This window comes from Balearica regulorum, chromosome 2 (genome assembly GCF_011004875.1).
Source record: "Balearica regulorum gibbericeps isolate bBalReg1 chromosome 2, bBalReg1.pri, whole genome shotgun sequence".
In the NCBI taxonomy this organism is placed as follows: Eukaryota; Metazoa; Chordata; class Aves; order Gruiformes; family Gruidae; genus Balearica; species Balearica regulorum.
Window position 1 is genome coordinate 26,311,358 of NC_046185.1, and position 22,826 is coordinate 26,334,183.

General features: G+C 38.2%; 1 protein-coding gene across 6 annotated transcripts in view; it reads left to right on the forward strand.

Annotated features, from left to right (window-relative positions):
- Positions 1 to 22,826, forward strand: part of RAD54B (RAD54 homolog B) — a 63,756-nt gene that overhangs the window by 23,866 nt on the left and 17,064 nt on the right. For 3 of the 6 annotated variants that reach the window (XM_075743711.1, XM_075743710.1, XM_075743712.1), the window contains exons 4-7: positions 15,228 to 15,428; positions 18,251 to 18,538; positions 21,087 to 21,249; positions 22,119 to 22,344. In XM_075743711.1, coding sequence (XP_075599826.1) covers positions 15,228 to 15,428; positions 18,251 to 18,538; positions 21,087 to 21,249; positions 22,119 to 22,344 — 878 coding nt within the window. Of the gene's footprint in view, positions 1 to 349; positions 402 to 864; positions 1,065 to 9,403; positions 9,487 to 10,624; positions 10,736 to 15,227; positions 15,429 to 18,250; positions 18,539 to 21,086; positions 21,250 to 22,118; positions 22,345 to 22,826 lie in introns of those variants that run through there. The other 3 variants (XM_075743716.1, XM_075743713.1, XM_075743714.1) reach the window with 3 other exon arrangements.

Genomic DNA, 22,826 nt, shown 5'->3' on the forward strand with positions numbered 1-22,826 from the left:
TGGAAGAAAAATACCTGGAAAGCATAAGTCCCAGATGATTCATTTCTTCATAATTCTTAGTCTCCTGCCTGTTATGAATGGATCCACAACTGCCTTAGACCTGTGGCTCCTTATTCTCTGTAACAACACTTTCTCCTTCCTTTAGCACAAGAAAAGGAAATGAAGCACAGATCAAGGAAAAAGAGAACAAAGGAGATTTAATTCCTCCTATGCCTCCCATCTCAGAGGGCCTCAACAACAAAAAGAACAAAAGCAATAGGAAGGAGAATATTTCTTCCTACAGCTGCTTCTAACTGTTGCTCCTGTCACCACTGTTATCCCAAACTTGCTTCTTTCTCCATTCCCACAGAACCTCAGCATGTGAGCATGGGGCACTGGTCTGCATCAGTAGACTGAATGAGGTAAGCCTCGCACCTCCTTGTCGGTCTTCTGAGTGAATCAGGTTACCTTTGTAGCCACAGGGATAAGTGCTTACTAAAAACTGAAGGCTGGAAGCACATAAGTTTAACTGAGGAGCTTGTGGAGCTTAAAGAATTGTAGTTAAAATTTTATAGTGATATGAGAAAAATAATCTTGACTGTTGGTGCCCAGGATAACTTCAACAGATTACAGGTGGGAAGAGTAGAGGAAGCAAGTGTTTTGTTTACAAACTGAGGAGAAAACCAGACAGTGAAAGCAGATGTTGTCAATTTGGAGTTCCCCAATACTTTTCCAGTTGTTTTCTAGAGAATAGAGCACTGTAAGTGTTTGTTCTGTTGGGAATTTTTGCGTGCGCTGAAAATGATGATGCCTGAATAAGTGGCCTGTGTTTCTGTACAGTCCTTGGCTTTCTGCTCTGTTTTTCAGTTCAAGGACATCGATCTGTTTTTGCGTAGCTGGAAACACTTCAATGAGATATTTCCCTGAGTTTGCAAGAGTAAAAATATTGGCTTTAATAAATAAATAAGGATTTTATTTGTTCTACTTCTCAGAAGTGGGAAACAGCGCTAAATTCTCTGCACTCATAATTTGGAAATGCCTGATCGTAACCTTTCGGTTGAAAATCAGAATTCTGGTTTCCAGTGGTAAGGAATTAATTTCTATTTGTTGTTTCTGTCCTTACATATTATGCAAATGAATAAGTTTTTAATAGTTCAGAAAATAATTCCCATACGGCTCCTCGCCTTGCAGTGGTTTTGAATTATAGCCACTCTTATGTTCGCCACCAAAATACTCTAGAGACTTTAGAATATTTTCTGTTGAATTCCCCATTCTCCTTGAGCTAAATGAAGAGGTGACCTCCAGGGTTTCTATTGCCATGGTATTTTTATTTCAAGGGCTAGAACCAGAGGAATTTCCAGTCTTTGAAAGCTTGCAGTTCTTTCTGAACTGACAGGCAAAGTAGATGCAAAAACAGGACTCTGGGTAGAGCAAAGTCTCCCTGGTATTCTTGATATTGGAAGGGAAGGATGCAAATGAGTAAAGAAATAAAACACACCGGCTTGGTCAGAACTGTCTCCCTATAATCAGCGTTCTTCCATGTTTAGTTGTTCTGGCTTTGTCTCATTTCGTAGTGGAAGGCCTTTCATTCTTACTTGCTGGCAGCACCTCTAGTTCAGAGACCTCTCATGCCTCTCGTTTCCTTTGTTCTCGGTTGTGTTTCTTTTGGGTTTTGGGGAGCTTGGGGTGGGGGAGACATCTCTTGAGTCCCTGTGGAGCTTGCTTGTTTCTTTACCGGTGACATGACATTTATTTCCTTTCGCTAGAGAAATGTTTCCTCCTTCAGTGACATTATATTGCTCTGTCAGTGCAGTATGGTGCTGACTATATATTATACCTCTTGATGCTGGTGGATCTGCATTTCTTTCTCACCCCACATCTGCTTTACAGTATCAGGTTATCTAAGTCAGACTTCACACTTCTCAGTGCCTGTTGCTGGTTTTTTCCACGTATTCCTAATGTGGCCACATGCACTGCAGCTGTGGCTAGTCCTTCTGGACCTTGAAGTGCTATTAATTTTTACTGTTCTAGCAAATGGTATTTTGTCAGCATGTGTGAAAGGGATGGTAGGAAGCCTTTCCCTCCTTCACCCCCGTTCTTATCCTCTTATTCCCTTCACTACATCTGGCAGTGCCATTCCCTGTCTGCGTGTTTATAATGTACGTAGTACAAGCAGAGTAATTTTAGGCAAGGACAAATTTCTACCATATGTTCATGTCCTTCTACTAAGATAACTGAAATAAACAGGTTCCAGGAGTAATTTAATTCCGAAAATCTAATGGACTTATGTTTAGGATTAGAGTAAAAAACTGCAGCTATGATAACTTTGTGATAATTGTGATAGCATCTTGTGTAACTTCATCTATCTGTGTAACTGTCTAATGCTCAGTCTATAATTTTGTTGGCTGCTGCCTCATCATCTTGCTTTCTTTGTCCCTCCCCACTTCCCTGTGTAAGCTTTCGACTGCTGTGAAATCATCTCAGTTGATGTGCTTGCCTTAGATCAGAATTCTTACCAGGTAAAAATGGTAGAAAGAAGTACCCCAAGACCAGGAGAGATTACTTACAGCTAATCTTGCTTGTCACAGTCCTGTTTTCTAACATCTTCCACCTCACTAGCTTCAATTCCTTTATTTCATTTATAATATTATATTCAATATATTATATTCATTTATAATATTATATTCTGGCTTGGGATTTTTTTCCCCCATACAATGAAGATGCATAGACTGGAGCTTGCATACTATCTCCTTCGGCAGACTTTGTGTCCACTGAATTTCCAATAGGCAAAGCCATTAAATTGCTTTTAATTTAAAGAGACTTGTTTCTAAATGGGAGGGACAAATGAGGAATTGTGATACCAGGCTGGCTAGCTAAGCAGTCTTTTAAAATTCCTTGTATCTTATTTTAAAGTGCTTCTGGATGGTTCCATATGAAGTCTTACTTTGGTAAAATCATAAAAAGGTTACTCATGAAGATGATAGTGTTGTTTTCCTAGAATGTTGATAACTTTTCTATTTTGCACATGAAAATAAAGAGAAGCCTTTAAAAAGAATGCCTTTTAGCATTTTTCAAGGTTTTAAAATACATTAAATGTAGCTTCTCAGTGTGTATTCCTGACAAGTCATGCTGCTACTCTTTTGAAATATCCAGGTCTGAAATAATTTGAGAAATCTCATTGTCTAAGTCTTAGATTTTTTTTTTTTTTTTTTTAAAGCGTGCTGTTTACAGTAGTTAAAATAATAGTCTGGTAGCTGGGTGTGTAACACATGACTAAATTTCAGTCATTCCGTGTCCTATGTTTCTGTGTTTTCTCTCTGCTAAAACTGAAAGCGTTTGCCTTGATTGCCTGTGATAGTTGCTCTTAAATGACATCCAGTTTGGGCAGAGTTTTCTCCATAATAAAGATACAATTTCCTGAAGTTTTATTGAACACTAGCTAACAAAATTAGTTTCAGTGAATTCTTCCTTGTAAAACCTGCAGTTATTCAGTGCTAAAGTAGTTGCAAACCTCACTTGTGATTCGTGCGTAAGGGGAGGTGGATGAGGGTCAGAGAACCCAAGGAAAGCTCAGCCGTCAGCAGGCGTGGGCATTCCCCACTGCCCCTGCCTTTCTTCCCTGCTATGGGATCTTCACGCTGTTTTATCCTGCTGATTACACAGAATGATTTGTTGGTGTATCCAAACATCTCTGAGCGAACATTACACCTTGTTTGACTCTTATTATTCACGCAAGAAGAATATCATATAATTTTCATTGAATACTTAATCCACAGTTACTCCACATGATTTACAATATCTATTTGCTGTTTAGCAAAACTGCAGACTTGAAAAATCCTATTTAATTTTTTGTATTTTATGTATGCAAATAGAATTTTTTAAAAAGAAGTCATTGTTTCCTGGCCATTTCCTGTTGGGTCTCAATTTTCATCTATAGTTAGCATAATCAAAATAATTAGCATAATTTAACATAAATGTCAGCTAAAAATAATTCCACTAGATTATGGTGCCCCTCCATACTCAGTTGATGTCAGGACCCAGTTTGCTTAAGGCCCAGTCATTTTGTTTACAGTATTCTGTGCATGGCCATTTGCTTACTTTGTCTTGTATGATACTTGTCTGTATTGCTAATGCTTTCTCAAAATGCAGCAGTTTTCAAAGTGCAGAACTTGCAGAACTTGCTGCATGCTTGAAATAAATAAATCAATTTATAAATGATTGATTTTAAAATTTCTTTTTTTTAGCTTTAATGTAGCAGCGAAACAATAGGACAAAATGTTTATCTAGTGTGGGGATAGCGAGGAGGGATTTTGGGCTGCCTGTGGTTAGTTACTACAACATTATTTGTTTCTTCTCTGTATCAGATAAAAACTGTTGCAGTAGTCTTGAGTTGTATCTATTATTAATCACTGAAGATGTCGTGTGAAAGAAAGTAATTTATCGTAACTCAGCAGCAGTTTGCAGGTAAATTTTATTTAGCCCACTTGTCGATACTATTAAGAATACCATTTGGTGGAGTTGAAACATGTACGTGTCGCATGTACCAGAAAGAATTAAAATTGGGTATGTATAACATTACTGTTACTGTTGACACATTCTCTATTGTAATTGACTTAGGGATGCATTGTAAGCTAGGAAAAAAAATAAATATTTTTGACTTGTAAACTCTGTAAGTTTCACTCAGGTGATGTTTGCATTGTTTAGCATTGTAAGGAAGCTTTGGCAGTAGGTTGTACGTCATCATGGACTTCAGGTGACATTAGTGACATCAGCTATCAGTTTGGCCAAACTACTTTCATGCTGGGTTCCCTCAGGGTGTAATGTGTGTGTTCTATATATGCATTTCTGTTTATTTATGTCTCAGCTTTTATCTGAGAAACAGACTGCGGGGAGAATACTCATTTTTGGATATATTGAATTTTGATCATCTTTCCTTTGTAGTGTTCTGGTTTCCCTGTGCTTTTGAAAAAGTACTTGAAATTTGACATCAAGCTCATTCCTATAAAACCTCACTCACGTTTGTATAATTCATAAGTCATTGGCAAACACGGAATTTGATCATTTTCAGTAGAAGTTTGTTATACTTTGGACGTAGTCCCTAAGAACTGAATTCTTAGGAGAGCCTGTCCAACCTGGGCGCATTGCACTGTTGAGAGCAGAACAGGGATTTCTCAGCTGTGAACGCCTTGAACAAATGCAAGAAAACCTGTCCCTGGTTTTGTCACTAGCAGGCCAGGCAGCCTCAGTGAGGAAGCCGCTTTGTTTAGATCCAGAGAGGGTGACATGACAGCAAGGATCTTGAGCACAACTACCCTTTTTTGGGGGTTATGAGGATTTCAAAGCTGTTGGACTATACAGCTGGATAGGTAATGGCCCAGCTCTTCTGCAAAGAGACCAGCAAGAGCCTGGAAAATATGGTTTGTAGCTCTGTGATTCAAAGTGCTGTGTAGCGTGTGTGTGCAGAAAAGGACTGAACTAAGCTTGCTTAGGGAATTTAGCCATTGTTGTTTGTTATAATTATTTCTGATAGATAAAATCTGCTCCTTTCAGAAGAGTTTTTGTTATATAACTGTATGTGCTAATATGCTGTAGTAGGGTTTTGAAAATACATGATTCCTAAATGAACTTACAAGATGGTACTAAAGGTGGTTTTCAACTGTGCAGACGTGAAATACATTTTGAGGGTTTCAGATACTTTAGCTCTGAAGATATAGAATGGTTTGGGCTGGAAGGGATTTCAAAGATCATCTAGTTCCAATATATATACACAAATATATAGTGGGCATCTGTAAAGATTGTTTTCAAATGAAATATGATAGAGATAAATTTGCCCAGAGAGGTTGTGGATGCCCCATCCCTGGAAGTGTTCAAGGCCAGGTTGGATGGGGCTTTGGGCAACCTGGTCTAGTGGAGGGTGTCCCTGCCATGGCAGGGGGGTTGGAACTAGATGATCTCTGAGGTCCCTTCCAACCCAAACCATTCTATGATTCTATGAAGTTTGATCTTTTTTTAAAATCTCATCCTTCTCTGATGAGTATGCACATGTACACAGACACACACATACATACCCAGTGAGATATACATACAGTAAGTTGATAAGAAGAGCTGCGGTGTGCTGCACGGGCTTTCAAGCGACATCAAAGGTTGAAGCAGTCCCTTGGGAAGAGCAAGTGGACCCAGTCTGCTGATGGAAAGCTACCACATCTCCGTGTCTTCTAGCGTTTCCTTATATAAGTGGTGTGCTCAGGACCAGAAATAGGCAGGGTTGACACAAAGTAGGCTCTGTTAAAGGCATCCTGAATTTACGGCTCCCTGCATGGAATCATCTTATTAATTTGCATTGGAATTTCTGTGCGATTTAAGTTGTATTTGATTTTCTTACATCCAGAACCAGCAAAGGCAGCACAGTAAGCACTGCTTACCTCCACAAGGATGAATTTCTGTTTTTCCCTCCTCCCTCATCTTCCCTGTTCCAGTTTTGCTTTCCTAGTAAGAATTACAACTAGACCTCTAGGTTTTTGTGCTTGAGCCATAAATATTACTTTTCTGCTTGGACTACTGAATGGATTACATTTATGTAAATCAAAGTTATGTAACTTGATTTGGAAAGATTACTCTTTCCCTTTCCAAATATTTCGTCAGCCACTCTGCAAGTAATCATTGCTGCATAACACATGAAATTCTCAAAAATGTGACTCATCCTTTGTGTGCTTCTTTCCAGGGTAATGTCATAAATTTTAAACAGTCCTGTTTAAATAATTTAGGATAGGAATATATTGTGTTTCATGCTTGTGACAGTGGGCATAAGTTTTATTGATTATTTTTATTTTAAGGACTCTTTATTATACTCCAGGGAAATCAACGATGGCCATTAACAAACACAAACAGCACATTAAAAATGTTTTTCCTTCCAATATGTGCTAAACCAGATGTTAATACAAAGGATACGTAATCTTAATAAATCCCTTTCTGCCTGCTTGCTTTTTGTTACAGATCTAAAAGTCTTTGCATTTTAGGAACAGGGATTTTGTACAGCACAGAAATAATTTTATTTTTAATAAAAAACAGGAGACATAATAGCAAATGCTTAAGAAATGCCAAACTATATATTTTCAAAGTACCACATATGGATTTAGCTGTGTACCTTCTACTAACATTTAAACACAAAAGAATGCATACTTACATCTCTGCAAGCTGCTTCAAAAATTGACTGCTTTCTGAGATGGCTACAAGTGGCCTGTGATTGTGTAATAGTCTAGTAACGATTTCTTAGTAATTTGTATTTTTTTGTAGTTTAAATATTTGGAATTTTCCCACTTATATCCCATTTAGACTATCATTTTATTGTAATAACTTTCAATATTTACAGAACCCAAGTATAGCTGTTGCTTTCTGACGTGACTTTTGCATTTATTTTTTTAAGTAAAAGAGCCTTTACTTGAGAAATTCATCAAAACAACTTTCAGTGTGGATGACAACATTAAGAAGTGTCGTAAACAGTCAACGTGGATGGCATTTGACTGGTTCCAATGTTTTACCGAGCTGATCTGGCTCACTGCACTGAATGATGCCCACAGCCTTTCAGAATTCTCAATGATGCTGCTTTTTCCTTTGATAATAAGACTTGCACATCTATTTCTGTGAACTTGACAGAAGCTTTCAGCTTAGTTCATTAAATTTTTACAGTGGAAGCTGGAGTCAATTGAATTTTTAGACAGTTGAGAGGTTTAGGAAGAATAGGTTTCTATGATGGAGCTATAATTTTGAAAGTATATGTTCACCATCCTCCCTTCTCTGCAGTTGATACCCTTAAGAGGTAAATATTTTATTAAACAGTGATGAGAGGATTGTTCCTACTTGTTCAAATTAAGTACATCTACCATTTCTATTATTGTATGTAGAAGGTTCCTATTTGAAAAGAAAATCAAGGTTACAAACTCAAGTACCCAAAAACTTGCAAATACACACAACCTGAATCCGGCCTTCTTATGCTCTTGGTTCTAGTCATTAAGTACCTGATTACGGATTTTATTTCTGTAGGCTTCCTTGCCAGTTTCAGTTCACAGAAAGGACTGTGTCTACTTTGTGAGCCACTGTTCAGTATTTTCTTTCCACCTCTTTGTTCAGTTATAGACTTAGACCTTGTTTTCAGCAGACTATTCAAACTATTTTGAATTAATTAGCTTTTTTTTCCTCTGGTGCCCATCATGATAGTATCTGAGTGTTTCACAGATATAATTAGGTTTCACAACATCCTTGTGAGATAAGAGGTTGGTATAATCTCCACTTTCTAGGAGAGTGGGAGTTGAGGCACAGAGAGAATAAAACCAAAAAGCCCCATTATTACTGAAGGTGCAGACTGAATCAGCTAGGGCTGCGTTATCTCAGTGCTTTAGTATACCATACAGATAATTTTTCCAAACCACAACTTCCAGTTGCACCCATGAATGTTCACTATTACTACAGAAGACACTAAGTCACAATTCAGGTGGTCAGATAAATGTTTACTGCTGAGAAGTTGGGGTTAAACGACTTTCCTTACACACAAAGGAGCTCTAGAAGACGTGCAAGTCAAATTCTCGACGGCACTATTCATGTTATCTAACCACAAGGGCAGAATTTCTGTCCTTGCAGGCTCAGCCTCCTCCATCACACACCTTTTGCAGTTTGCAACAAAGCAGCTCAGGGATCGCGTAGGCAGCAGCACCCTCTTTTTTCCTGCCGCTGCCGAGCAGTTCAGTTCTCTGCGCGGAATGGGGAAGAGGTTCCGTGGCAATGTAGCGCAGCATGTTTTCTATAAAGACTTTATCATTAATGCATACACACAGTGGGGCAGATCAGGTCACTGGAACAGTCTTATACTTGACATCTCCAAACTTCGCTCGACTTCACAACCTTAAAACTATTCACTTAATGGAAGCTGGGGGGTGGGAGGTGAGTGAGTGACGTAGTTTTGTACCATGAGGTTGTAGATGTTAATCTTTTGGCTTTTAGAGCAAATTAACATTTCTAAATAGATTATTCCATATAATTTGATGTTTTCATCTATGTAAGATGGACAAGGTTGAAACTCTTATCTTTACCCTTTGGGGTAATAAAATGAATTACTGCATTAGGAGGTCACTGAATTCAGTGTGGACCATTAATATAGCGGCATGCAGTGTTTTGCCCAGTGACCTTTGCACATGTTTCCTGACAGTAAAGAAATGGAAAGACTGAAATTTTTTCAGGTTGAAGAGCAGAATGTACCAAAGGGATGTTGGAGAAAATTATACGATGATCCAAGCTTTAGCTCTTGGTTTGCCCTCACTGACTTGTCCATTAGAAATTATTTGGCCAATTCAGGGTCCTCCACCAGTCCTAAAGTCAGAATTGATTTGGGTTTGTCTTGCAGGGTGTGATCAGTGAAACGGATCCAGATCAAAAGCTTAATTGCTTCCATCTCTTATGTTGCACCTAAATCTCCCCTTGCAGCCCTGCCTGCCTGGAGAGCAGGTACTGATTCTGGTTCTGTATAATGATATGGAACAGTGTAATAATTACAGTAGTTTTGAGTTGACTAGCTTTAAGACTACCATGGTAGTCTTAAAAATTGAATTAGGGCAAAAGTTAAACTAGAAGGATGGGGGAAGAGGAGTGTGCCCTGTTTACCAGGAGGTTGAGTTGCTCTGAGTGCCCTTCGTGTCTTTGTGCAGCCAGTGCCCTTCTGGGCTCACCTGCTTGCCATTTTTTATGTTGCAATGCCATGTTGTCTTTAGCTGGTTTCTTCCATGTAATTTTTCACTTTATTTCCCCTGTCACTGCCTAATCAGCTCCTGTTCTCATTTTTTCCTCCCAAGTCTTCCCTTGATTTCCCTTGATGGACTTCCAGCCATATGTTTTTTAGTGAACCTTGAATTCTGAGGGTCAGAGATGAGGGGCAGAAAGGTTTTCTTGCACCAGTTCCTGCTCAGAAAATCCCAACTCCCTTTCTGCTCCTTGACTCTTACACTGGACTCTGGTCCCAGTCTGCCCCAGTGGTTCTCCCCATTCATCTTCCTAACATAATCTTTTGTCTTCCTACTCTTTTTACTCCCTGCCTGGTTTCTAGCCTTTCCCTGCGTGCTCTGCTTCCAGCTCAGACTTACAGTTTTTTACCCAGTTGTCAATTTTCCACTGGTTTAACATCAGCAGCAGTCCTTCCTTTCAAGCTGCTTTTCCCAAATTGCTCTTCCTTGTAGCTGGCCCTCATCCCCTCTGCCGTCTTTCCCTGTTTGGTGTCAGGAGGGTGAGTGATGTCTCCAAAGGAGAGGGACAAGGAAAAATTCCCTGCTGGCATGTTTGGAAGAGACCCAGCCTTGGTATGAGCAGTGAGGGCTGTGACTACAGAGAAAGCTATTCTCGGCCTCAGTTAAAGCATTTCCAGTGTGTAATCCTCAGGAAATTAAGCTGCAGAGAATGTGCAAACTGCATTTATTTCCAAGAGCTTTTAGCTTTCAGGAATGGGAAAAGTTTTACCCCAGCCAAAAGAAAAAAGAAGTGCTATCTTCTCCCCAGATTTTTAGATTCTTCTCCAGTGTATTGAGTTATTAGAACTTCTACAAGGAATAATAGTTTATTGTGACTAAAACGGCATTAATCTGTGATTTTTTATTCTCATAAACAGTGATTTTTCTTTCACTGAAAGTTTTTATGGACATTGTGCGTGTGTGTGAATATATGTGCTTAAACTGAGACAGCTAGCGTGGAAGATGTCATATGGACTGATGAAGGCCTGGTAAAGTTATTAGCTATGTAAAATAAGATCTAATAGAGATCCCCATAGTAATGCACGTTCAGCAATCTAGAGGCTAGTTTGATTGGAGTTTCAGATGAAACCTATGCATATAAAGTGACTTCGACACAGGTGTCTAAAAAATATTTAACAATTTTTATCATTTGCATTTTTGTTTAAAAATAATTTGGGATGTAAAACAATGATGTGCTTTTCAAAGAAAATAGTCTTCCTTGAAATATCAGTCTTTAGGTGTGTTTGCTAATGTTGCTGATATGTTGGAGATGAATTACGTATACATTTTGTGTTTGAGAGCGGGTTACAAAGCACTGGGTTGCAATCAAGCAACTCCGAGATGTGATCCCTGCTGTCATTGATTCCTATGGTTTTAGGGCAAGTCAGCTCAACTCTCTCTGGTTGCACTCCTCATAAATGTCTCAGAAGTGCTGTGAGAAGAGTTATTATATATTTTTCCATCTTCGAGGCACACTAATATACATTTACATGTTAGCTTAGTATTAAGTTTGTCATTAGACTGAAATTGCTTTGCAAATGAAGGATGATATTATCTATCTCATATTGCTTTAAATATTCCTCGGATATCTTAGGAGTGTTTAACATACAGGTCTTTCATATGGAACAAGACATTTAACTACTATGTAAACATCTGTTCTCTAAATGTTATAAATTAATTTGATTAAGGAACTTTTTGATTACTTCCTCTGCTTAGAAGACGGAGATAATGCTGGCTCTGCGGAGCAGATCGATGGCATGAGTACAGAGTGGCTTCAGAGGCTGCAGCACAGCCCTGCCATTGAGTTTCAGATGTGATTTATTCAGAGCCTGCATCTCACTTTACCTCCCTGGAAGTGTTCAAGGCCAGGTTGGATGGGGCTTTGGGCAACCTGGTCTGGTGGAGGGTGTCCCTGCCCATGGCAGGGGGGTTGGAACTGGATGATCTTTAAGGTCCCTTCCAAGCCAAACCATTCTATGATTCTATGATTCTCTATTGACTGTAGTTGCTGATGGAATTCATTGTGCTGGCTTGCCTGCAGCTGGTGGGTGAGGAGCTGAGGGGGAGAGGGACGGAAAGGTGAGCTTGTGGGCTTTGGCAGCAGCCCAGTTGGATGGGTGAAGCCATCCATTAAACCACACCTCAGGCTGAGATGTCTAGTGCCCTGCTCACTGGAGCATGCCACACTCCTTACCGTAACACGTCTTTACAGCGCTGCAAGTGACGGTGTATAGTCTACTGGAAATGCACGTTTGAGTTACCTTTTGTAGTGTTTCATAATGCAGCTGCTTTCTTGGTGCATTGGGAGTAACCTAACACACTTAATCGATGCATTTTCTCTAAATTCTGCTCATCAGAAACAGGTTAAACTAGTTTGCCATTGGAACACTCCTCCGTCCCTTCTCCTGGATCCTGTCCTGCTTTCTGTAAATCATCACCTTCCTGAGACTGCTGAAACTTTTCCTCATATCAATGAGGCTATGGTTTATGTCTTGAAACTTAAGCCCTTGCTTTCTCAACCAGAGAGAGAAAGCTTTTTTTATTTGTGGAAGCTTTTCAAAGCCTTATTAGCAATGTCTTTAAAGTCCCCAAGCCCTTCATTCTGGGAGGAAAGACATATCACTTACTAGAGTTTCTTCATGGTTAAAGAAACCAGACTGGGCAGTTTGCTATTTGGGAGAGAAACGTGTGGGCATGATTTCCTGATGGTGTACACATAGTTCCTGTTACTTATTATTTTTAGTCTAAACTGATTAACAGCAGAGCTCAGAATTTCCAATTGCAGTTTGTCTTCCAGGGTCTCAGCAAACCTAGCTGCATTTAAGATACTGTCTACGGTCAATTAGCAGTAAGGATTTTACCGTTGAAACTGTTGCTCTCTGTACCTCCATATCAAACAGTGCACTTAGTTCCTGTGCATACCTTACCAGTCTCATTTCAATTCCTGAAAAGTACCTGACACTGTTTTTACCAAATTTAGATATTCTGCTATTGCACTGGAATAAATCTTTGAGGTTAAATAGGTGTGATGCTGAATACAAACAAAAATGGCAAGATAAAAAGAAGGTTGAATGCAAATACCTGATCAGCACTGTTGGTGAACAGGTTTAGGTTTTCTATTCAAGGAAATTCTACGGAAGATAATTTTGAGAGGATGTAATTATTTTTACATAAAAATGTATAATTTATATATAAAAAAGAAAAATACCTTAATACTTTTATCTGAAACTCTACAGTAGTTATTGGTAAAAGGAGAATGTTTTATGTAGCATAGAAACAAATCGTTATTGGGTATTTTTATAAACAGAAATTATGATAATTCAGAAGACAAATTGAGGGAAGAAATCTGAGTATTGCAGAGGCTGTTATTTTGCAGTTTTCCCATAGGAACTTGATAGTGTTATATAGAATATTGGTGCCCAGTTTGCTTCTCACTGAGGGCAGGTTGCTTTAGAAATCCTTTTTGGCAAAAGTCACTATTACAAAATGGTAGCAGTTTCCAGCTCTGTTCCTAAATTATTGGTTTTCTTATTATTTTAAATGAAGAAGGGATAAGAAGAGTTTGAAGAATTGTTATTGACCTGAAAGCTAATCTACTGGCGATTCAGATAACACCAGGCAGGACTCCCTGAGTAAAAGAGCAATGACCATAAAACAGATCTCAGGGGTCACCAAACTCATGTGGGAGGTCAATGGAGGAGACAAGGAGGTGGTCATTTGTTTATGGATGGCCATCCTTCAAGAGAGAAGAAGGTTCTGCAACGAAATCTCTAGTTCTTGCAGTAACAGTTACTTAAAAATCTTAATATGAGAAAGTAGTTGCTGATTAAACTAAGAGAATCAGTTTGAAAAGCAAAGAGAAAACAGTCTTGTATTTATCTTGTTGAATCAGTTTACAGTTAGAAACTCAATATAGAACCAAATTGTTCTTTTGTATTTTTAGCAATGTACACGTTTTCTCTCCCCACCCGCCCTTCGCTCCTCCAGATTTTATCACTTGTAATTACTGAAGATCCAATAGAGCTCTCGTACCTTTTAGCAAAACTGCGAGGATTTATTCTTGCTCTCTGGCTCATTTCCCAGGTTTCATCTACAAAGAATCCCCTACATTTCAAAAAGAGGTGCTCTGCTCTGTTTTCTCATCCTCCTGCGGTGTGCCAGTGTTCAGTAGCTGCTCTGTTACCCCTCGGAGATGGGGGCATCTGTCGCATGAAACACTACAGACATTGGCTAATGCCCTGAAGAAACATCCACCTATGGAAAATCCTATCTACGTTAGGCACTGTGTTAGCATAGAGTTCTATACAGACAATAAAGCTTTTAGAGACCTTTGGGAGGAAAATTCTATTCAATAAATACAGCATTTTTCATTTAAATAATACCTTTTTAGTAAATGCTAGTCCGAAAAATTGCACTCACTTTAGGCATGTAACTTACGAATGTTTTGCAGTTTGAAGAATATATAAACTTGATATACAAGTGGTAAAGTTGCCTCTTTATTGGACCGTTATTGTAAGCAAAAATTTATTTTTGCCGCTTCTCCTTTAAATACCAGCACACTTGAAATTTTGGAAAGGTTAGTCTGTGGCATAAGCACTTTTTGTAACAGATTTGTATAGTGTTGAATCCCAGATGGAATCAAAGGAGCAAACTGATTTAAGCCTTTAACCAGCATGCAAGGGTATTTTAATGAAAATTAGTCTGATTCTCCCTTTGAAGCTGTGCATGTGCTGAAAAGGAATGCTACAGATATTCCTTTAGGTAATGCTGGGGACTTATCTGCCATTACTTGGTACTCTTGAAAGCACGTGTGTATTCTTAATCGATATGATAATCCACTACTGTCAGTTCTATTATGATTTCTTAACCTTATTAACCTAAATATTTCCTATTAATATTTACATCCATGACACTTATAATTAGGTAACTGCTGACAAGTCTAAATCAATCTAAGCCTAGTAACAACATCTGAGTTGCTGCAAACTGAAGAGATGGTCTGTTTCAGGATTTGCACAATTACTTATTTTTAAAGGGTATAAGGAAAGGAGTTGAAATAATCTTTTGCATTATTACAATTATGGTTAATCTGCCACTTAGTACTAATGACTTCAGCTCCAGATCTGGTTACTGGCCTCCTTTACTCCTTTTCCAGAGTCCTGTGTTCCTGTCCTTGCTTCCAGAACATTGCCCAGCACCATCTCACCAGGACCCTGTTCTTGTTTTCTCTTATGCCCGTTTCCCTTTTGTTTTTTTCCAGTCTTACCTTTTAGTCTTTGTCCACTCTCAACATCTTGTATGTTAAATCAGTTAAATGTTCTGTCTCATTCCAAACTTACCATAAGCGGCCCAGGACAGGAAATACACCACTTTGTTTATATAAGATGAATGCATAGATTGTCCTTGATTTGTTTGAAATGCAAATGACTGTACACTTTGTAAAGAGAACTTGAGATATTCTTTGTTATTTTATTTCCCTTTTAGATGCAATGTATTTGCCAACATCAGGGACAGCAAAGGAAGAAGCAGCTCAGGAAGAACCTGACTGCCTTGCGAAATACTTCAGTGTTGTGTGGTGTAAGGCATCAAAGAAAAAGCACAAGAAGTGGGAAGGCGATGCTGTTCTTATTACAAAAGGAAAGTCAGTAATATTGAAAGATATGGAAGGCAAAGACATTGGAAGAGGTACTGTAGATTTGCATAGCTGTGTAAGTGAACAACTGGATTAAAATTCTTGCGCTTTGAATAACAGAGAGTCAAATCTTTAGATAATTTAGAGTTCTCCATACCAATGTCAACCACAGGATGAAAAAACAGTAGGTTTTGGGGGGGAGAAGGAGATGGAAAGAAAGCTTTATACTTCTTACATATAAGGCAGATGCATGGGGGAGGCTGAATAACATTATTCGCAGAAACACCAAATGCTAGTCCAGGGAGTGGATCTGGAAATGAACGCTGTACTAATTCAGCAGAGATGCCAAATGAGGGATGAGTAGTTGATTTTGGTTGCTCACATAATGCATTGGAGAAGGTGTTAGAATTAGGGGAAGGTATTCAGGTAAGTTTCTTGCAGATATTCTAGTCAGTAGTGTGGCATCCAGGAATGTCAGAGGTTGGATCTGAACTTTTCAGCCAGTCCAACAGCTAAAAATATTATCTTTGTTGGAAAGACAAGCAAACAGCAACATTTTCCAGCCCAGCCAAAGTCAACTGTGTAGCAATTTTTAGTCTTGTAGTTTTAGCAGCAGCTGCTGCTGTAAGACACAGTTTGGGTTGATATCAGAGTTAAAAATAAGACTTGCAAACTATAGGCTGCAGTCAACTTGAAGCAGTAATTTTTTACTGAAAGCAAAGCAAGAATTAACTTTTCTAAGCCAAAGATATTTTGTAAGGGAGTAGGATTGGACAATGTTGCTGCAAAACATAATTTGATTAATTTTAGGGCTGAGATGGCTCCTCTGCTCTTTTGTTACAATCATGACATTGTGAGCCTTGTTAGGACCAGGCAGTTTTGATTTGCAAATCAGTCTGTGACTTAGAAGTTAATTTGAATTTATTTATAGCAAAGCAATATATGTACAGACTTGCTTGGTTTTGAAAAAGGCAGAGAGAAAGAGAGTAATGCCTGGAATGCATCAGCCACCACCCTGTTGTTCTTGTGTTTTTTTCAAGTACTGTCTTCTTGAATTAGCAGAAAACACAATAGAAAAATGAATATTCTGATTTTCACTGGTAAAAATCTTTTTGCTGTGTTTGATGGTGTCAGGGAACACAATGCTACCAATGTCATTGGTGGTAACTTGCTCATTCAGAGTTGCTTTCAATGCTTGTTGATTCTAAGGAAATCATAAATTGGCCAGTTTAAGCAGTGTAAGTTGTAAATTTCTGTGAGCCCATTGAGTGAGAAGGAAAGGTCTGGTAGTGATGCTTATCTCCAAAATTGTATTTAACACTAGGAAGTTTACAGTGACTGTGAATGAGTGACCAGGATTATTATTTTTAAATGGGAAGAAAAGGGCAAAGGAAGATTTTTTTTTTTCCTTAGGCAAACCAGGGCTGGATCTAAGAAGGGGCATGGGAACCTAAAACCAGCACAGGCCATAGCTTGTTTTCGAGTCAGCAGAACATCTTGCTTTTCTCCCCTGCAAATGTCCTAATTCCTTAATAATGTATTACAAAGAATTTAGAAAGTGCTCTCTTGTAATTTGCTGTATGTTTTAGAAACAGTTATTTCTGGCAGCTGCATAAACATTGGAGCTTTGTAGGTTTGCTTTTTGCCTTTCCTGAGTTCCCATCTACCCTTAAAGTCCATCCTGTCTTAGAATGAGACTCTTCAGACCGGAATCCAAAAGATCATGCAGAGGCATACACTTGTATTCAGTATGTTCAGCCTGAAGCTATATAGAGGTAATAACAGAAAACAAAAATGCAGAACAAAGAAGAGGTCATAAATGCCCTCTCCAGGCACCTTGTTTAGGAAGGCACGTGCATTCTCTTGTGTTCAGGCATCTTCAGCTCTTTCCTGAAAGCAAGTGTTCTTTTAAGAACCAAACAAGGTTCACTGTGTGCTTTTTGAATACATTTAGAGGCGGGGAAGAAAAATACCTCCCTTTCCCTTTTGCCAGACTATTTTTCAGCACTTGCTTAGATTGTGAAACACCTCAATACATTTTTTTGTCTTAAAGGAATTTGAATCCAGATCTTCACCTTCCAACCTTTCACATTCCTGGAAGTGGGAGACCTGAGCTTTGCAAACAGCTCACAGCAGTCTTTTTATGTAGTGTTTGTTAGATAAAATATGCATAAAACCTTGGGAGGTTTTGCCTCTTTCACAGGTGAGTGCTTTAACTGCTGGTCTACACAGTCATGCTTTTTATTTTTTTGGTCCAACTAAGGATCCAAGCCTGTTTACCTACTTCCCTGGTAGGTTTTTGGATGAACAAACTATTGAGCTGATTGATAAATCCTGGGAATAATCAGAGCATGCATGTTTCAGAGCATGTGGAGAAGTAAAGGTTTCAGATGCATATGAATCCTTAATTGTAAAAAGCTAACTTAAAATGATATTAAAAGTAGAGTATTCTGTTTAGATCAACAGCAAGAGGGGCTAGTGGTGTTCTTGTTGGGGCATGAAAGGAAGGAAAAAGGACCTAGAATGGTCATTAGTTTTGAGCAAGTTTAAAACTAAGGCAAGCTACTAGATTTTATGATATGGGACTGGTTTTTGTAGATTCCCTTAAATGAGTATTTGATAGTCAGTAAAAGTGATTGTGGGTGAGGATGATTGACTATTTGCTCACATAATCCACTACCTGATTCTGATTATTAGCACTCAAATCTCAATCTCTGTTAAGGAGGGAAATGAATTCATATGTGTGACAATTCAAATGCTTAAGAATCAAATACCTTTTCACAGTTTTGTTTTTCCTTCCTGCAGACAAGTACTGGTTTTAAGGAAGCAGTATTTGCTGTGTTGTTCTAACTGATAAATTTTTATATTCTTTTAGGTACTGGATATAAATCTAAAGAGCTAGACAGTCTTGATGAAGGTCAAACACTGATGGTTGGAGGAAAAGAAATTGAAGTGATGGGTGTCATTTCAGCAGATGACTTCAGCAGTGGCAGGTGTTTTCAGGCTGGAATAGGGACTCATGACACAGTCCCAACTGCTTTATCTCAAACTAATATGAAACCATTCTGTAAACCATTCAAAAGTGTCTGTCAACCCAGTACTAAAAACAATGTGCTCAGAGATTCTCAGAGCTACAAACCTCGTCACGATCCAAATGCTTCAAGTAAGATTCAGATTTTTAAGTTTCTTTAAGCATCCTCTGGCTCTCAAAAAAAGTTGAATATGTAACCAAAATTTTCATGTTCCCCAATGTATTACTGAAGCATTTCTGACATACAGTACTAGTGTTTCTATCAATACCATGTTTGGATTTTATCATGTTTCTAACAAGTGAAATACTCTGCACTGCATAAAGTTTCTCATAGTTGTTACAGATGGCTGTAGAAACAAGTAAGAGTGGTTTCTGAGAGTTTTGCCAAGAAAAATGAGTTTATTGATCAGAGGAACAGTCTGACACATGCCAGAAGTTCTAGATGAGTTCCAGCTTCCCACTGGGATCAGTGAAGCACTGACATAATATGGCAGCCCAGTAATTACAGTGGAGGGTCAGTAATAGAGAGGTTGAGCCTGATGCAAAGAATTGCTCCTGACAGCGCCATATCCTTCACAGCCAGCGAGTGTAATTGCACTGCCCAAACTCATTTTATTTTGGAATAAATGTTTTGTGTTGTAGCGCTGGAAGTACTATGTGCTGAAGAGCCGTGAGAGTTCACAAATTGCATAGAAACAGGCTGGTTAAGCAGTTGTGTAAGAGGGATCATGTAAACATTTGATAGCTGCAGGAAGTGGCGTTGCTTATCTAAATGAGAAGTACTCTTTTGTCTGTCAATAACCCACCATTTAGGAGCTATATTCTGCTGATGACTTTATCTTTCAGATGGAAGATAAAAATGAGTTTAAAAAAAATTATTAAGCAGAGCAATGCATATGTAAAAAGAAAAAAAAGAGTTTGTTCTACATTCTTACTATAGTTTTACCTCCTTGCTACTTCTTACCTCATATCCTGATACTTTGGGACTTTTCAAAGCTGCTACCTGGCTGGTATGTAAATAAACAATGAAATCCCAATCAAGTGGTAATTAGTGATATCATTGGCCCTTTTGCAAGAGCAGCCTTATTAACACCAGCTTGAGTCTGAATTCAACTTGATTATGTTGTATCTAAGAATGTTCCTTCTTGTGGTTGCAAAATGATACTACATTAGCTTTCTAACCTAACATCTGGCAAAGACCTGATATATTGAACACCAAATTAACTTCTTTGGGTTTTTTTGCACTAGTCTGTCAAAAAGCTATGGTTTATTCTAGTTCTTGGTCTCCTATGACTTTTCTTCTGATGAATTTGAGTACCTCCTATGAGATTTCCTTAAACTGCCTGATAGGGAGAGCCCTCAACACATCGTGGACACATGGACTCTCAGTAATTAGTGTTGCTGAACACAGGAGAATCACGTAGTTTATCTAATGTCTTGTTGCATTAACTCTTTCAGAAGTAACGGAGGTACTTTCCTAGACTTGGACCTTGGGACTGGAGTGTTCAGAGGTTTTCATAGTGAGGTCTATGCCAATAGTTGATTAAAATGCAGCTTCTTGAAAATGGAAAGCCATTTATCCTTGTGCTTAGCAGAACAGAGCACAGTGACAAAGATGTAAAGCCGTGTCTTCCATGTGTGATTTCTAAGCTTTTAGTCCATTGCTTGTCTAAGCCTTGTTTCTTCCCCATCTCTGAGGCTGCAAAATTTTGTCAGAAAAGTTATATTTTTGTCACTACTGGCTTTTATTTATACAGGCATGCAATTTGATGTAATCTATCAGAACTCAGCCCTTTGTCAGTAGGAAACAAAATCTCCCTGAATGATACAAGCTATCAACCAACCTATTCACATGAATAAATTACCAACATAGATCTGCACTAGTGACATAAAAATACCGGCAGTTATAAATTGCTTTCTCATTCTGTCCTCTGAGGACAGAGGATGCGTAGCATCAATATAAGCAACCCAGTATGGACATTGTTCAGCAAAATTATGATGTTAGAGTTTGTAAACAAATTATGGCAAGCAAAACTATTATTTAGATGTAGCCAAAGGATATGTCCCGATACTTCATGCTCTCGTTCCCTCTGTGTGTCTTCAAACCTGTCAACTTCTTTTATTCATGCATTGTGGCAGCCTTTGTCAGCATATTCTCAGTCCTTCCCTTTTTTTTTTTTAAACAAATCATTGTCTTTTTATCTCTATGTCTCAGGCAGAGAAGTCTTTTTGGGCAGCTACAAGAATATCCCCTTGAAATGTAGTGTCTAGACTTTAGGTCATTGTTTATGTTCTTTTTCTTAAACTTTCCTTTAAGAAGCTTTTTAGAACTTCATCTGATTTAACTCTATGCATTCAAAGTTGTGATGCAACATTTAATAGATAGGTAGTTTCACCTCATCATAAAAAAATACTCAGAATTCTGAGTTTGTCACCTTTACATCTGAGAAAAGTGCAAACTGGGAAATCTCCATAAAAGGATTTTTCTTTAGATGACTATCTAGATGCTCTGTTGGTAAATGCATTTTCTGCTGAGAATGGTCAGTATATTAAACATTATTTTTAGCAGTCATTAGATCATTGACTTTATTCTGTAGCTGAGTTAGATAAGTAATATCCTTTGGTAACAGACTAAAAATAATGTTTTTGTGCAATATTTGCATATGTTTTGAACTTCAAGATTCTCTAGTTATGCCAAAACCAAATGCAAGTCATCAGTGGATGTTCAATAAGGCTGGTTTACCTATGGTGGATGTAGTTGTGGATCCTTACATTGCAAATAATCTCCGACCACATCAGAAAGAAGGAATTATATTTTTATATGAATGTGTAATGGGAATGAGGTAAGAAAATAATTATCCTTTTGGCTTTCAATACCTGTAATATTTTCATGCCCATGTTCAAAATTAGACAATTTGATTGGGAATATTTGAGCAACTGTTCAATTAATTACAGGCTGCCCAGAGAGGTTGTGGAGTCTCCTTCTCTGGAGATATTCAAAACTCGCCTGTGCAACCTGCTCTAGGTGATCCTGCTTTAGCAGGAAGGTTGCACTAGATGATCTCCAGAGGTCCTTTCCAACCTCTACTGTTCTGTGATTCTGTGATTAGTATTAGTAATTTTCCCCAAGTAAAGGTTCCACAGGTTTTTTCTGACCTGTATGTAGGATCACGCTTGCTGTGACTTTGCCAGATGTTATGAGAAGCTAGTGTACCAAAAGGCCTGTCTGTTCTACTGCAAATACCAAATCTTGTAAACATGGATGCAATCTAACTCATGCTAAAGCACACTGCTTTCTGGGATTTATAATTCATATTATACATAATTATTCATATATTTTATAATTTAGGCATTTAGAATAAAGAAGCTGTTATACCAACCTGTTGAAACAATACAGTACTGTTTTCAAAAGTGTTTTCTCAAGTCATAGATTCCTTAAGGTATATACAAGTTTTAAAAATATTAGATAGTATTTTTAACTATAAGAAGATTCGAACTTTTGGTTTTGGATGACTAATGCATTAATGTAGTAAACAAGGAGTTTTACTCTGAGGTCTTCTGGTATAACTGAGTGAAACCATACAGTAGAGCAAAATAAGCATGAACAGGTTCTTTATACACAACAACCACAAAAAGCAATTCCCTAAACCAGTTGTAAATAATTATAGATATGTCTTTTAAAATCTTAGTACTGCTTAATTATATCTTACAGAGTTAGTGGCAGATTTGGAGCTATTCTTGCTGATGAAATGGGCTTAGGAAAAACACTGCAGTGCATTGCACTTGTCTGGACTCTTCTGCGTCAAGGGGTGTATGGATGTAAACCTGTATTAAAGCGAGCACTAATTGTCACCCCTGGGAGTCTGGTAAAAAACTGGAAAAAAGAATTTCAGAAATGGTTGGGAAGTGAAAGGATCAAAGTCTTTGCAGTTGACCAGGTAAGATTTATTTCCAAAAACGGATTAGGTCATATTTGGCTCAGAATGTAGGACTTGTGATTTTTTTCCCCTTTCTTGTTTTTTAAACCAGAGACCAAAACTAGTAGTTCTCTATTAATATTTATTTGTAATACTTTATTTCTCCTTCAGGTAATTGTCCATATGGGCATTTAGCTGTCAGTAACCAGATCCTAACTCAAGCTCACCTGCCTGTGTAGCATATGTCTTGTCTTATCTTTCTTGAGGCTTCACCTTTGAAGATGTAAAAGTTGACATGATCCTCCATCTGCCTCTTCAGTTTAAGAAAGAGCTTTCTCTTGTTTATCAAAGTGCACATCTTCCCTGCTTTATGTACCAGAGCATCTGCCTTGACTGACTTGTACTCTTATTTCTGTGGTAGTTGCTTTTGTTCTGTACTGAAAACTTTTACCTCTTTGTTTTAGCTGTCTGTTTCAGGTTATCTCAGAAGGTTATTCCCTTTA